This window comes from Dermacentor andersoni, chromosome 2 (assembly GCF_023375885.2).
Source record: "Dermacentor andersoni chromosome 2, qqDerAnde1_hic_scaffold, whole genome shotgun sequence".
Taxonomy (NCBI): domain Eukaryota; kingdom Metazoa; phylum Arthropoda; class Arachnida; order Ixodida; family Ixodidae; genus Dermacentor; species Dermacentor andersoni.
Genome location: NC_092815.1, coordinates 224,584,185 through 224,596,956, shown reverse-complemented (window position 1 = coordinate 224,596,956; position 12,772 = coordinate 224,584,185). Strand labels below are relative to the sequence as shown.

At 48.5% G+C, this 12,772-nt stretch overlaps 1 protein-coding gene across 2 annotated transcripts in view; it reads left to right on the top strand.

The window, feature by feature from the left end:
- Positions 1-12,772, top strand: part of Atg16 (Autophagy-related 16) — a 313,574-nt gene that overhangs the window by 148,526 nt on the left and 152,276 nt on the right. The window contains exons 8-9 of one of the 2 annotated variants that reach the window (XM_050186603.3): positions 5,850-6,053; positions 7,383-7,446. In XM_050186603.3, coding sequence (XP_050042560.1) covers positions 5,850-6,053; positions 7,383-7,446 — 268 coding nt within the window. The remainder of the gene's footprint in view (positions 1-5,849; positions 6,054-7,382; positions 7,447-12,772) is intronic. The other variant, XM_050186604.3, reaches the window with a different exon arrangement.

Below are 12,772 nucleotides of genomic sequence, written 5' to 3'. Positions count from 1 at the left end.
GATGCCAAAGCGCTGCACATTGAGCATGATTTGGTCGCGCTGACGTGACAGAGTAGACTGCGAACTCTGGCGAGGTCTGTGCGCCTTTTCTTCGGTTCCTTATCCGCATTCTTTGAAATTTCTAGTTTTTCTTTAACACTAAAAGAGAGTGCCTTCCGCTTCCGCGACGTCGTACCTTTGGGAGCTGACATGGCTCATGAGGATTGATGCTTGTGAACAGACGTGTGCACAGGAGCAGCCCGCCGCCGCGATCGCCGCCACCAGGCTCTCTGGTTGGCCGGTCCGCAGAGTGAACGGGCCAATCTGCGGCGGCATATCCGTTGTGTGCAGGCAAAATGGCGAGAGTATTCAACGTCAAAGGAGGGGGAACGCTTGATTGCTGCCACGGTCGCGGTTTATATATATAAAAAAAATACTAAAAAGGAAGCTAGAGGCACCTGAGCTACAGCTAGCGGAAACGAAAGGGACAGCGAGGAGGTCGGCAGAGCGAAATAAAAGATACGAGGGGTCAGGGAGAATGAACAAGCATAGAGGGGCGAAATGTTCTGTTTGTTCGGAGCAGCACCTCAACCCCCGCTATTGTAAACGCGCCAAGAGGGGGAATACCGACTGTCGCCGAGGGGGGGGGGGTGGACTGATTGCTTTTGAGCCCATGCACATCCACAGCCGCAACGAAAATCCCGACCCATCTGGCCTCCTGTCCATGCCGCAGTCGGCTGCTGGCTGCTTGCGTGTTCGTATCACCTGCACCGGACTGATAAATGTGTATAGATCACCCGAATTTTTTTACATCACATAAAATGTGCTTTGGCCAGGGAATTTTGAAAATTCATATGACAACGAAATTCGTATCAGCCGAATTCGTATGTCGCTGTTATGGTCATCAGCCATGTCGCTGGGGCCCTGCGATACTGAAACTAGCGATGCCTAGTCAATCTTATAGACGCCAATGAGGATGCATGCATTGTTTGTACTTTTGTACATCTGCAGCAAGAACAAGGCGTTGGTCGAGATACGGACTGCAATTTAGTAGTGACACCTTCCGCTGAATTCTTTGCCACTCTCATCATGCACACCGTCCATGGCCAGATGGTCCCGTTGATCCCGTTGATAAAGCATGCGAAGTGTCGCAGAGTACGACTACAAATAGCATAAAAGTAGGAGTGTGCGAATATTCTGAAAATTTGAATATTATCGAATATTATATTTTTATTATGTGTATTCGATTTTAAGAATAGATATTCGAAAATGTTTGAATGTTCGTTTGGTTACGAACATTTGAATAAAATCGATTATATTGCTGGGTGTGCGAGAGGAAACATGGCTCTTAGCATTTGTTTTAATCTAATCTAAGAATATCGGGGCGATTTCGTGCTGAATTTGGCGATGATTTCATGCTGATAGCGAAATCTTGCCTATAAAGCACACTTAGCCTCCAAACGTCTGAACTATGCGGGAAAGCCTGTTTCTCGAAGGCGAGGGGCGTTGGTTTGCAGACAGCGAGGGTGCACTTTTTATTTATTTTCTAAATTTTTTTTGTACCGCCACCTCTAATTCCCAGCTTATTGCTTGACAACAAGTGCAATGAGCGTTGACTAGCACTGGGACAAATGCCTCCGATTTTATGAGCATTTGATGTGGTATCTCCAGGCTTGGGCTGGCGCCTGACACTGGCAAAAACGGCAAGAGCAAGTGAGGCTATACTAATCTAGGTACTACCAAATTAGGAAGAGCCACTAAGCTTCAACAAGTCACTCCGTCACTAGAACAAGAATTGGCCTCCCTGGTGCAGTATTCGGCCACTCCCTCCCAAGTGACTCATTTGACCAACCAATGGCCCTCAGTCCCCAGCAGCCGCAGAGCACCTGACCGAGGTGGCGGTCAGGCCTGTAATGCAGCGGAGGGTGTTAAGAATCTCTGGACCCGGATTGGCCGCCAATGGACACTGACCCTTGCAACGTTTAACACCCTAACCCTCCCGAGCAAGTCATGTTGTATTACCGCTATGTTGCTGCTCACTAGCGTGACCACCGTCACACTCATGTCTGTGTTTGTTTGACGTTTGTAGGCCGCATATCCAGTTAGCTTTGCCTCGGTCAAAGGCTCCTGAAATTCTATGGCGTCTGGTGGGCTCTGTGGTGTGAGAGTGTGTAAGGTTTGCTGAAGTATTTCGTGTTTCCTTGAGAAGCAGCCTCAACAGTTCCACTGCCAGATACAGTAAGCAGCAGGGCTAGGACTGGGAGGCGGAGGCATCGTCAGGACGGGGGTATGGTTTCTTTGCGATGCTTCCCTTGCGCCTAACGGAGTGTTCCTCTACCTCTGTCATGCGGCGCTCTAGTTTCTTGATAGCCATAAGGACCTTATGCACTAGTTCTGAATGTTGCTTATCCTGTTCTTTTAAGGTTTGGGCCATTGTGGCAACTGTGGTTTCCAGCACTTTAGCGATGGTCCCTTGTAAGCATTCTTCTACCGCTGTTCGTATAATGTCCGCATTTGTTGCCTGCATGGAGGTATCCGTCTCGTGTCTGGTGCATTTGCCCCACGTTTCAGCGGGTTGGGAGTAATGTTTCTACTGCCTTGCCCAATCTGCTGCTCTGTCTCGGGCTTGTGAGCATGCTGCATTAGAAGCTTTTGCTTGAACAGTGTATTCTTTGCCCAAAGTTCCTGAAGCTCTAGTCGTAGTGCACTAAGCTCTTTCATGAATATGTGAAGGGCCTATCCCTCCACACTACTGGGTGTCTGGGTGAGCATGGATGTTGTGTGATTGTGTGATTGCGGTGTTGTACGTGGTTGCTGATTTGGACAGAAGGCTGTAGCTGCCCAGCTTACCTGCAAAGGATGACTCGCTCTGGTGGACTGCCGGGGGGGGGGGGGGGCGTCTCATCCTGGCTGCTCCCGGGTTATGAGGTTTGTCGGGCTTTGCTTCTTGAACAGCTCCTCAAGCAGTTGTGAGCACGGTTCTTGGAACTTCTCCTAGGTGTGGGTTGAGGATCTTTCTGGGGCTGTTGTTGTGAGAGCACAGATGCAGTGCCTTGAAGAGTACGTCGCTGGGGCTGCTCCCTGTGTCTTGTAGAAGCAGTTGTGGGGTAAGATAGCACCTTGTGCAGATCTTGTCCCCCGTGGAGTGACCTAGGCTGCAGGGAGAGCAGCACGGCTGATACGTATGGTCAGGTTGGGGGTCCTGCTTGTAGCAGGTTGCACACCTGTTGCGCGCTGGGACTGGGCATACATCCTCTCTGTGATCAACCAAGCCGCAGGTCGCGCAAAATGCAGCTTTCTTCTTGTGCAAGTAGCATTTGTATCCAGTGCCTCGATAGTAGGCTTGGTATGGAACTTTCTGGCAGTCAAAGACGATGAGAACCGAGTTGGTGGTGTCCATTTGGTCTGCCTGGAGAATTGTTGGGTTTCACTTGTTGACTAGGCTGCTTGTAATGGCTTCAGTGCTGTCACACGAAGGGACATTGTGTATGAATCCCTTCGCGGTATCGTTAGGTGAGGTAGCGTATTCTGCGGCTGAAAACTTGTTTTTGCCAATCTGTAAGTAGGTGATGATGCAGTATCTTTCCACGTTACCCATTGTGGGGGTGCTGGCCAGAACGATGTTACAAGCCGGGTTTGTTGTGTAGGTATCTGCATCGGTTTCGTCAGGAGTGAGGCCAGTGGCGGCGAGAATAGCATCTCTTAATAGCGCTTTGCCTACTGTGGCAGCCTTGAAGCCATCCCTTAAGTGTATTACGACTTTGATATTGTCCTCGGGCAGTTTAAGGAGTCTTGGGGCTGGCAGGCGCATGGAAGGGTGCGAAAGTTTCATGTTATTTGCCATAGATGTGGCTTGTTTTACTTGAGTTTGATGTTGCTGGCATTGTTTGTACTTATGGTTAACCAGCCATCCGGATTGAGACTTCCATAGCATAAAGCACCAACCTTTCTCCTTAAGTGTTGTCGGCACGAAACATGATGTTGCCATTATTCTGTAAGTCTGCCACAACCACCACAATGAAACTGTCATATTTTAGATATTGTCATAACATGAGCAGCAACCAATCCACATATGCTTTGTTAATATTGGTTCCAATATAGAGGTCACTATAATTTGGCTACAAGCATCTGAACAGCCACTTATAGGTTGTCTCTGTATGGTACAGTGTGTGACGTGCTAAGTGCCATACCTTCTGTATGAGCTTGCTTTTGTGCATCTGTATGGACACCACAGAATGGCAAATAATTGGGAGTTTTCCCTGCATGCTCCAACTCTTCCTTTTTTCATTGCACTGCTTGCAACTTAGCCTTAAATGAATCCTGTGACCACTGCAGTATAGCAATACTTTGTGTACATAGATATTACAGGACTAGAGAAAATGTCAGAATTAGTTGAATGTAGGATTATCGAAGCTAGAGAAAATTATTTGTTAACTTGGCAAAAAGATGGCTGTGCTAAATCAGGAGAATTAATGCAGTGACTCTTTGTGACGGTTCTGCTGAAATGAAAGACACCCAAAAGCTCAAAAGTTTAATTAAATTGCAGTTAGTTCAATTGATATATGATGGAAGTTCAGTTCCTTAAGGATATTTGTCATGGAATATATAAAACTATTGTCAATTATGCATGTGTGCTTGTAGAACTGAGTAGGTGATGATGGTTTTGCTAACCAACTCCACCAGCTGTACCACCAGAAGGCAAACAAGAAATAATTTACCAGAAAGGCTGTTAGAGTGATTACACGTTTCTAAGCATGGAGCAGTCCCAAGCATATATCTTGGAGACTTAACTAAGCCAATTTAAAGATGTAAGTGAGCTTGGAAACAGAACAACACATTAATGTATTTTTGGAAATGTTAGTATTTGAATGTATGTTGATGATACATTAGCACCGCTCCACCCCTTTTATTTGACATGCTATTGAGCTTTATACAAATAGCAGTTATGCTTAGTTATGTACAGTGCTGGACTGTCAGTCACCGTGTGAAGATGGCTACATAGTCACCCAGCAAGCACCAGTTGATCTTTCATCTTTAATAGAGGGTATTCACGGAAAGAACTCACAAATGATTAAATGATGTCCAAGGGGCTTCCCTCTAGTCATCTTGGCTGCTATTTTGTTGTGATGCCTTTTTCTATGCTAATGAGTTTCTGTGCCTTTGGTGTTTGTGAGTGGTCAGAGCGATGCTCCGTCCCAGCCACTCGTGAATGCCAAAGGAAGGAAAAGGCATTGGCATTGAAAAAGCCATCACTACAAGATAGCGATCCCAAATTTTATCCTCCCCTTACTGTCCAGTTGCATGACTTATATAGCTGCATTCTGTTGTTGGGCAAAACATTACTTCATTGTTATTTCCTAATGTGTGCTGTTGAATTGATGAATCAGTGCCCTTGTCAGCCTTAGCCCATTCGCATCCTGTGACCCTATGGCATCTCTTCTTACCGCAAAGTCATGGACAGCTTACTGCACTGTGTAACTTTATGGCAGCTGCCTGGACATTGGTTGGTTAGTGTGGGAACGTACCGGTAGCGTATCTCCTTGGCATGTATGTCTGCCACTGTTTGGCACTTGCCACGCAACTGCTTTCCTGCACACGGTGGCTTGGTGCTGGCAACCTTTTCAGTCTGCACCTGGTGGGCTAACTGTGTTGTTGCATGTGTTGAGCCCAGCCAGGGTCTTGTCAACTCAGGAGTGTGAATGCCCTTTTCTTTTTGTGACAGAGCAGTGCAACCATGATTGGTGTACAGCATAAAAAGATTGCTGGAGGAAAAAGGAATATTCACATATGCTGTGGCTAATGTCGATGCCAGCAAATGTAGTCCCCCATTAGTGTGATGAGCGTGTTGTGTGACAGCATCTTGATGCCAGGGTCACTCCTGGTCAGCCCAGCCGCACCTCCGCAGTCTGGGGCTTGCGCCGCTGGTCACTTGGCGGTGAGGCCCGGTCCACACATGCTGGACCAGCAGCAGGCTCTCGCCAGGCAAGGCATGATCTAGTGAGGACGGCACCCCACTTGCCCACTGGGGCTACAGATATGCCGCTCAGGTCGAAACAAGTCCGAAAAATGAAGCGGTGAGTTTTGAAGCACTGACCTCTCAACAGTTGTGCACTGTTGGGAGATCTAGCAGCTGGTACGTGTTGTCCCTGCGGCAAGGGATGCTTGTGGTGTCCCCCACGTCCAGACACCGCTCAGTGACTGTGTATTATTTTGGGAGTGTCTATTGTTCTGCACACACTGCAGCTTGTTTATTTGATAAACGCTTGTGGTATGGCTTTTAAAGGCTACTAAAATCCACACACTGAAATAGTATGTCAAGCATCGTGCGGTGAAACTTGCAAGGCTCATGTCACTCTTGTAAGGTGACATTGTGTCATCTCATGGAAAGGTGGCACTTCTGTTTACTGTGCTGATTGTGTAGTGAACTGAACCAGTTTGGACTAACGGCATGCTTTGCATGGCAATGCAGGAATTGATTGGTGCTGCTAACAGACTTGCCTACGTCTATGTTTTGGTGGAATGACTTTGGTACCGAATCACTAAAGGGATACTCATGAGGTTTAGGCATTGCAAATGACAAGCGCAGTGACCATTGCTGACAATTTATGTCATCAATACATTGCCCCAATGCATCTTTGGTAAGGTGGTGCATAGCGTGGTGCTCTAGGGCTGCACATAGTCATTGTGTACGTTGTTACCACTTTGCTCGTGTGGTCCTGAAGATGACAGTTGCCATTATCCTTGAGCCTAGTGCCGATTCACTTGAGTGTAATTTGAGGAGCTCCTTGGAACAGTTATTCAACTGTGAACATAACTGGTCACTACAGGGCCTTCAGACTTTTCCAACTCTGTCACTTACCCTTCAAAGAAAAATCCATTATGGTATGCACAATTTTGAATGGATGCATCAAGTTTTACTATAGGTCGAGATCTGTGCATATTTGACTGCATGTCTCACTGCAAATGTTGCTGTTGTTTGATATGTCAACACTCTTGTGGCTATCACTCATACATTCACTTTTCTTGGTGCAATGCTTTTACCTCCTTCAATCAATAATGCCAATAGTGAAGCAATATTAATTCTACACTAGATGAATGCAGCAGCTCAGCTGACAACAGAACATCGTAATTGGAGCGGTGCTGTCATCGAGGAAGTGTGAAAAAAAAAAAATGTCGGTCCTACAACAAAGTCACGTGTTTACTGGCAATACAGGCTGCATTGTGGGACACACTGGCATTACCTGCAAGTCTTAAGAAGATGTAGTGCTGGCAAAATGCACAGCAATCTAGTGAGTGCACTCTGCACGCACGCAATGCACAAGAGAATGCCTGACTTCATTTTTAGAGTTCTAGGCCAGCAAGGTTATGCTAATCAGTTTCTTCATGCTTTGTGCTTTTTCCAGCACTCGGTCGGTGCCCCCTCTGTGCCTGCAGTCATTTGTGCCCAATCGGCTGCTGCTGAAATTCGTACGTAGCATGAGACTTCTCTCCTATTTCTTCTTTGTGTGAGAGCCTTCCGCAGCACCTGTAGAGGTTCATTTGCAAAAGGACACATTCTGCTTGAACCAGTGCTTGACCTTGCAGGTGCATGGTGTGCAAACTTGCAAAGTATACATGCCAGCATGGAATGCTGCATAGGAAACAACCCTTGTGCAACAGGCCAGCTGAAGTCTGCTTACTATCACATCATGTCCAGAACCGAAGCTAAATTCAAATTCATCTCATTTGCTGAACAGAGCTTCCTATATTGCCATGGGCAGCTTTCAGGCCTGTGCTTGCTTCCCAGTCGTCACATTCTGCACTTTTGCAGTCAGGTGGAAAGCTGGGCGAGTTGGAATCGAAGCATTTCTTCAATCAGCGCGGAAAGCAGAGGCAACACTAGTAAAAGAACGGACACTGTCCTTCCTTTTTTGTGTTGTCATTTTCCTTGCTGATTCAACGAATTTTGCACTTTGTAGACAATTTCTTGTCCCTGATACACATGGTTATGATGTCATATGTGCACTAAGTGAGTTTATGTTCAAGCATGAGTGGCACACAGGATAGAGAACAGACAAGTGGAAACTATGGCATTGACTGTATAAATTGAAAAGCAGATGTGTTGGTAGAGTTTGCTCGAAGCAACAGAGTAGTATAATTAGTACTTTCTTAAAAAAACAGCAGTAGGATGTGCAGCTGGAAAAGCCCAAGTGGGAAGATGAGAAATGCAATAGATTTCTTGCTCTGTGCCAACCACAGCATTGTTCAGCATGGAAAGGTGTTGGTTGGAGCGATGGGCCATTATCACAAGTTAGCGAAGCAAAGTCCTTGATTTGAAGAGAGAAAGCAGGAAATTAGCAGTCTGGGGAAATGCAGTGGCTACACGTAAACAAGCATGAGGCTTTTGATAAAGTGGAAGTGTTGTGTAACGATTCTGGCTGCTGAGTTCAGTGGATGACGTATCTTCGTCAGTCAACCCTGGTGGTGAAGAGCGCTGAAGATGTTCTTCGGTTACGTGCGAGCCCCGCTCAGCGACGGGACACCGAGAGATTGGTGGGCGGCCCCTGCGCCAGCTGTGGAGGCCCGCACGAACGCCGCCTGTGTCGGTTCCGTGGTGCCCAGTGCAGAGAATGGGGAAAAGCCGGACATATTGCTAAGGTCTGCCGGTCCCGGAGGCAGCTTAGCCCACGTCGAAATGCCAAAGACCAAGCCCGGACGCAACAATTCAAGACCACTCCTCCACACACTGGCCCACCCCACACTGGCCAAGACGCAAGCCATCCTTAATGCACCGCGGCCGTTGAACAGAGCCGAGCTGCAGGCCTTCCTGGGCCTTCTCAATTTCTACCATGCATTCTTTCCACACAAGGCCACTGTCGCTGAACCCCTGCACTGTTTATTAAACAAGAAGGTCCCCTGGAAACCTACAACAAACTGTGTTCGACAATGTGAAGAAGCTACTGGCATCCAACCAGGTGCTGACACACTTCGACGAGAAGAAGCCAGTAATCCTTGCCTGCGATGCGTCCCCGTACGGAATAGGAGCAGTGTTGAGTCACAGAATGCCGGACGACACGGTAGCACCAACTGCTTTTTATTCAAGAAGCTTGTCCTCTATGGAGCGTAATTACACCCAGATTGATAAGGAGGCACTCGCTGTGGTTGCCCGAGTAAAGAAGTTCCATGACTACGTATTCGGCCGCCCATTGCAGATCCATACAGACCACAAGCCGATCCTGGGGCTCTTCACATCAGACCGGCAAACGCCACAGATTATTTCACCGCGAATGTTGCGTTGGTCCATTTTTCTGAATGGATACCAGCATACTCTCCACCACCGACCAGGAAAACAGTTAGGCCACGCAGATGGTCTCAGCAGACTGCCTCAAGCGGACCAGTGCCAGGATGACCCTTCGCCAGCAGAGGTCGTCATGCTTCTGGACGTACTTCCAGAATCTCCAGTCCATGCAGACGGATGTGGCTAAGTACTCCGCCAAGGGTGCTATCCTCTCCCGTGTCCTCAACTGGGTGTGGAAGGGGTGGCCAAGGTGCGCTCCGAGTTCCGAGTTCACACCATTCGTGTCCAGGCAACATGAGCTGTCCGCCCACAAGGGATGCTTACTGTGGGATGACTATGTGGTGATTCCACAGAAGTTGCGTTTCCGGGTCCTCGAAGCTCTGCATGTTGGACACCCCGGCATCGTCAGAATGAAAGCGCTTGCCCGCAGTTATGTATGGTGGCCCGGCATGGATGCGGCCATTGAGGAATGGGTCCGGCGATGCTTTTCTTGCCAGAAAACATGGCCTGAGATGCCTCGGGCACCTGTGCACCCGTGGGAGACGACACAGGCTCCATGGTCAAGCCTGCACAATGATTTCGCTGGTCCATTCCAAGGACAAACCTTCTTGATTGTGGTGGATTCTTATTCCAAATGGCTGGAGGCCATACCAATGTCGTCATTGACATCGAATGCTGTAATCACTACCTTGCGAAGATTGTTCGCAACTCATGGCCTGCCAGATACCCTTGTCTCAGACAATGGCCCGAAATTCACTTCCACAGAATTTCGAGGGTTCCTGGATGCCAACCTCATCCGCCAAGTGACATCTGCACCGTTCCATCCATCCACGAATGGGCAAGCCGAAAGGATGGTACGGACCACCGAAGAGGCATTATCTCGGATAATCCGAGGAAGCTGGGCACAGCGCCTGGCAGACTTCACTCTACAGCAGCATTTAACTCCGCACACAGTGACAGGACGCTCCCCGTGCGAGTTGTTGATGGGCCGCCGACTGTCTACCATGCTGGATCGCTGCACCCAGACCGGGCCCCTGGCAAGTCCTCCCGGTTGGCAGAATTTCTGCCTACACCATGCACATTCCAGCCCGACGACCCTGTACTTGCACGTAACTACAGCCAGGGCCCACCAGGGGTATCTGCTGTGATTTCCAGAGCAACTGGCCCGATCTCTTATGAGGTTGCTCTTCTGGATGGCCGTGTGTATCGCTGGCACGTGGACCAGCTTCGTCAGCGGAGCAGCATTCCCATGAGGTTAGCCGAAACCGTACCTGAAAGTGGACAGCCTGAGGTTTGGCCTGCATCAAGCCCTTCACCTGGCGGAGTGAGCAGCAGCAAGACACCAGATCCCAGTGAACACAAGGAGCAACCAACAGCCATGCTACCACCTGAGGAGCAACCAACAGTCATGCTCCCTTCGGACGACATAGCAGCACCTCAGCCAGCACTAACAGAGCAAAGTGTAGAATTGCCAGACCCTCGCCGTTGGCAGCGTTCCCAGAAGACACCCCAACATCTTTGGGACTTTGTACTGTCATTGGCTGACTGTTGAGTCTGAACTAATGGGGAAGGAGTGTTGTGTACCGATTCTGGCCGCTGAGTTCAGCGGATGACGTATCTTTGCCAGTCAACCGTGGCGTTGAAGAGCGCCCGCTTCTGGCCCCAAAAATGTATATATTCCAGTGGTTATCAAAGTTCCCCGGTTCTGTGTTTGTTTCGTGACGGCAATAAAAGGTTATTGCCGATAACACCTTGCCGCGATGGTGCCTCACGATATGACCCTCGCAGCAACATGGGGACTTTGTAATTTGAGTTTGTGATTCAATATCGACATGTCTGCACAGCGCAAAAGACCAGGGCAGAAGAAAGGACACAACACAAGCACTGACTTCAACTAAGCTTTTTATTTTATGGTCTTCACTAAGCTAACTTATTTGAAGTACACAGTGCCTGTGTTGTGTCCTTTCTTCTGCCCCATCTTTTGCACTGTGCACACATGTCAATATAAGGCTTTTAGAATAGGAGGAAAATGACAGCATAGGGGCAGTTGAAGATGCCTTAATGAAGTAGCCTCAGAGGCCACAACTGAATATGAGATAAGACATCAAAACAAGAAACAGGCTAACTCTCCCCTGCAACAAGTGAGTTAGCAAAAAAATTATCTTACAAGTCTCCCAACACCAGCAATCATATCAAATTGGCATAACTGCCGAAACTAATCAACAAGCTGAAAATAAGTGTCATTTAAAATTATGGTACTGGAAAGAAGAAGGGAAGCCTAAGAAAGAGACTGACAGCAACAAGACATGTGCGATCAGACAAACAAGGCAGTGTCTTCAGCAACTTTCATGATAGAGTGAAACCTCGTTAAACCGTAGTTGGCCGGAGCTCGGAAAAAGTACGTACTAAACGGTAGTACTGTTTAACCGAAATAGCATGAGATCGCCCACTTACCGGTCGAAAATGGAACTCAGAGAGATTGCAATGAAAGGGGAAAAAAACATGCAGTATTTACTCACTTCGCGCGACAAAAGTGTTATTTTCGTTTCATGCCGCGGCGGCCTAGCACAACGACGACAGCGGCCTCAAACTTACTGAAGCTGCGTTCCAGCTTTTCAGCCAGCTCCCTCTTCTCGGCAAACACTGGCATGGCAGATTCCTCGTTGGCGTTACGTATTCTCCGTGCACTTGAGCTGTAGTGCTGCAGAAGTCCCGGGGGCGCCTTTTTCATTGCCAGGTGCCGGAGTTTGGAATACTTTTCATTTGGAATAGAGTTACGTTATCTCGCCCCTGTTCTCGTCGCGACAATTGCATTCATGAGGCTGACGTAACGCGCAGCTTATGCTACTGCTGGGCCTGAATCGCCCGTGCTGTCGCTTTCCGTGTTGTCCTCATCACTGTCGCTAGTCGACACTTCTGCAACAACACGGGCAGCGATGGCGAAAAGTTGAACCTCGTAGCCGACATGTCTTCGTGGTCACTGCAGCACTGCTGAGCAACTTCTTCACATTCCAAATGCCACACACTGCAAGCAACAGCAGATCGCTGTACCGTGCCAGTGCCAACTTCTTCGTGTCATGTTCGATAGCACGGACGATGTCTAGTTTTTCTTCTATGCTGAGCACCCGGCGTCTTTTTTATCCGAGCTTCGGAACGACGCCAGTCCTCGCTTGCACGACGGCATAATGCTCTCTGGCACGACGTTGAAATAATGTTGATGTTGATGTGGCTTCACGCGCAAACGCTGTGGGAGATACGGGGTTCTCCTCCGTACTCTTGGGACAAAGGAACGACAACACAGTAGTGCAAACAATCACAAGGGCATTTATTGCACCTTTCATAGATCAATGCCTGCTAGCCGAGTTGCTATCCCCAAAACATGCCGATGGGCGCGCGACAAATCTAGAAGTCCGACTCACCACGACCGCAAAGCGAGCGAATGTGTTCGCCCCATGCTGGATCCCAGCGCCTGGTCGTTCGCGTGTACAGTCACGCCAACGGTGTCCAAGGCGGCCA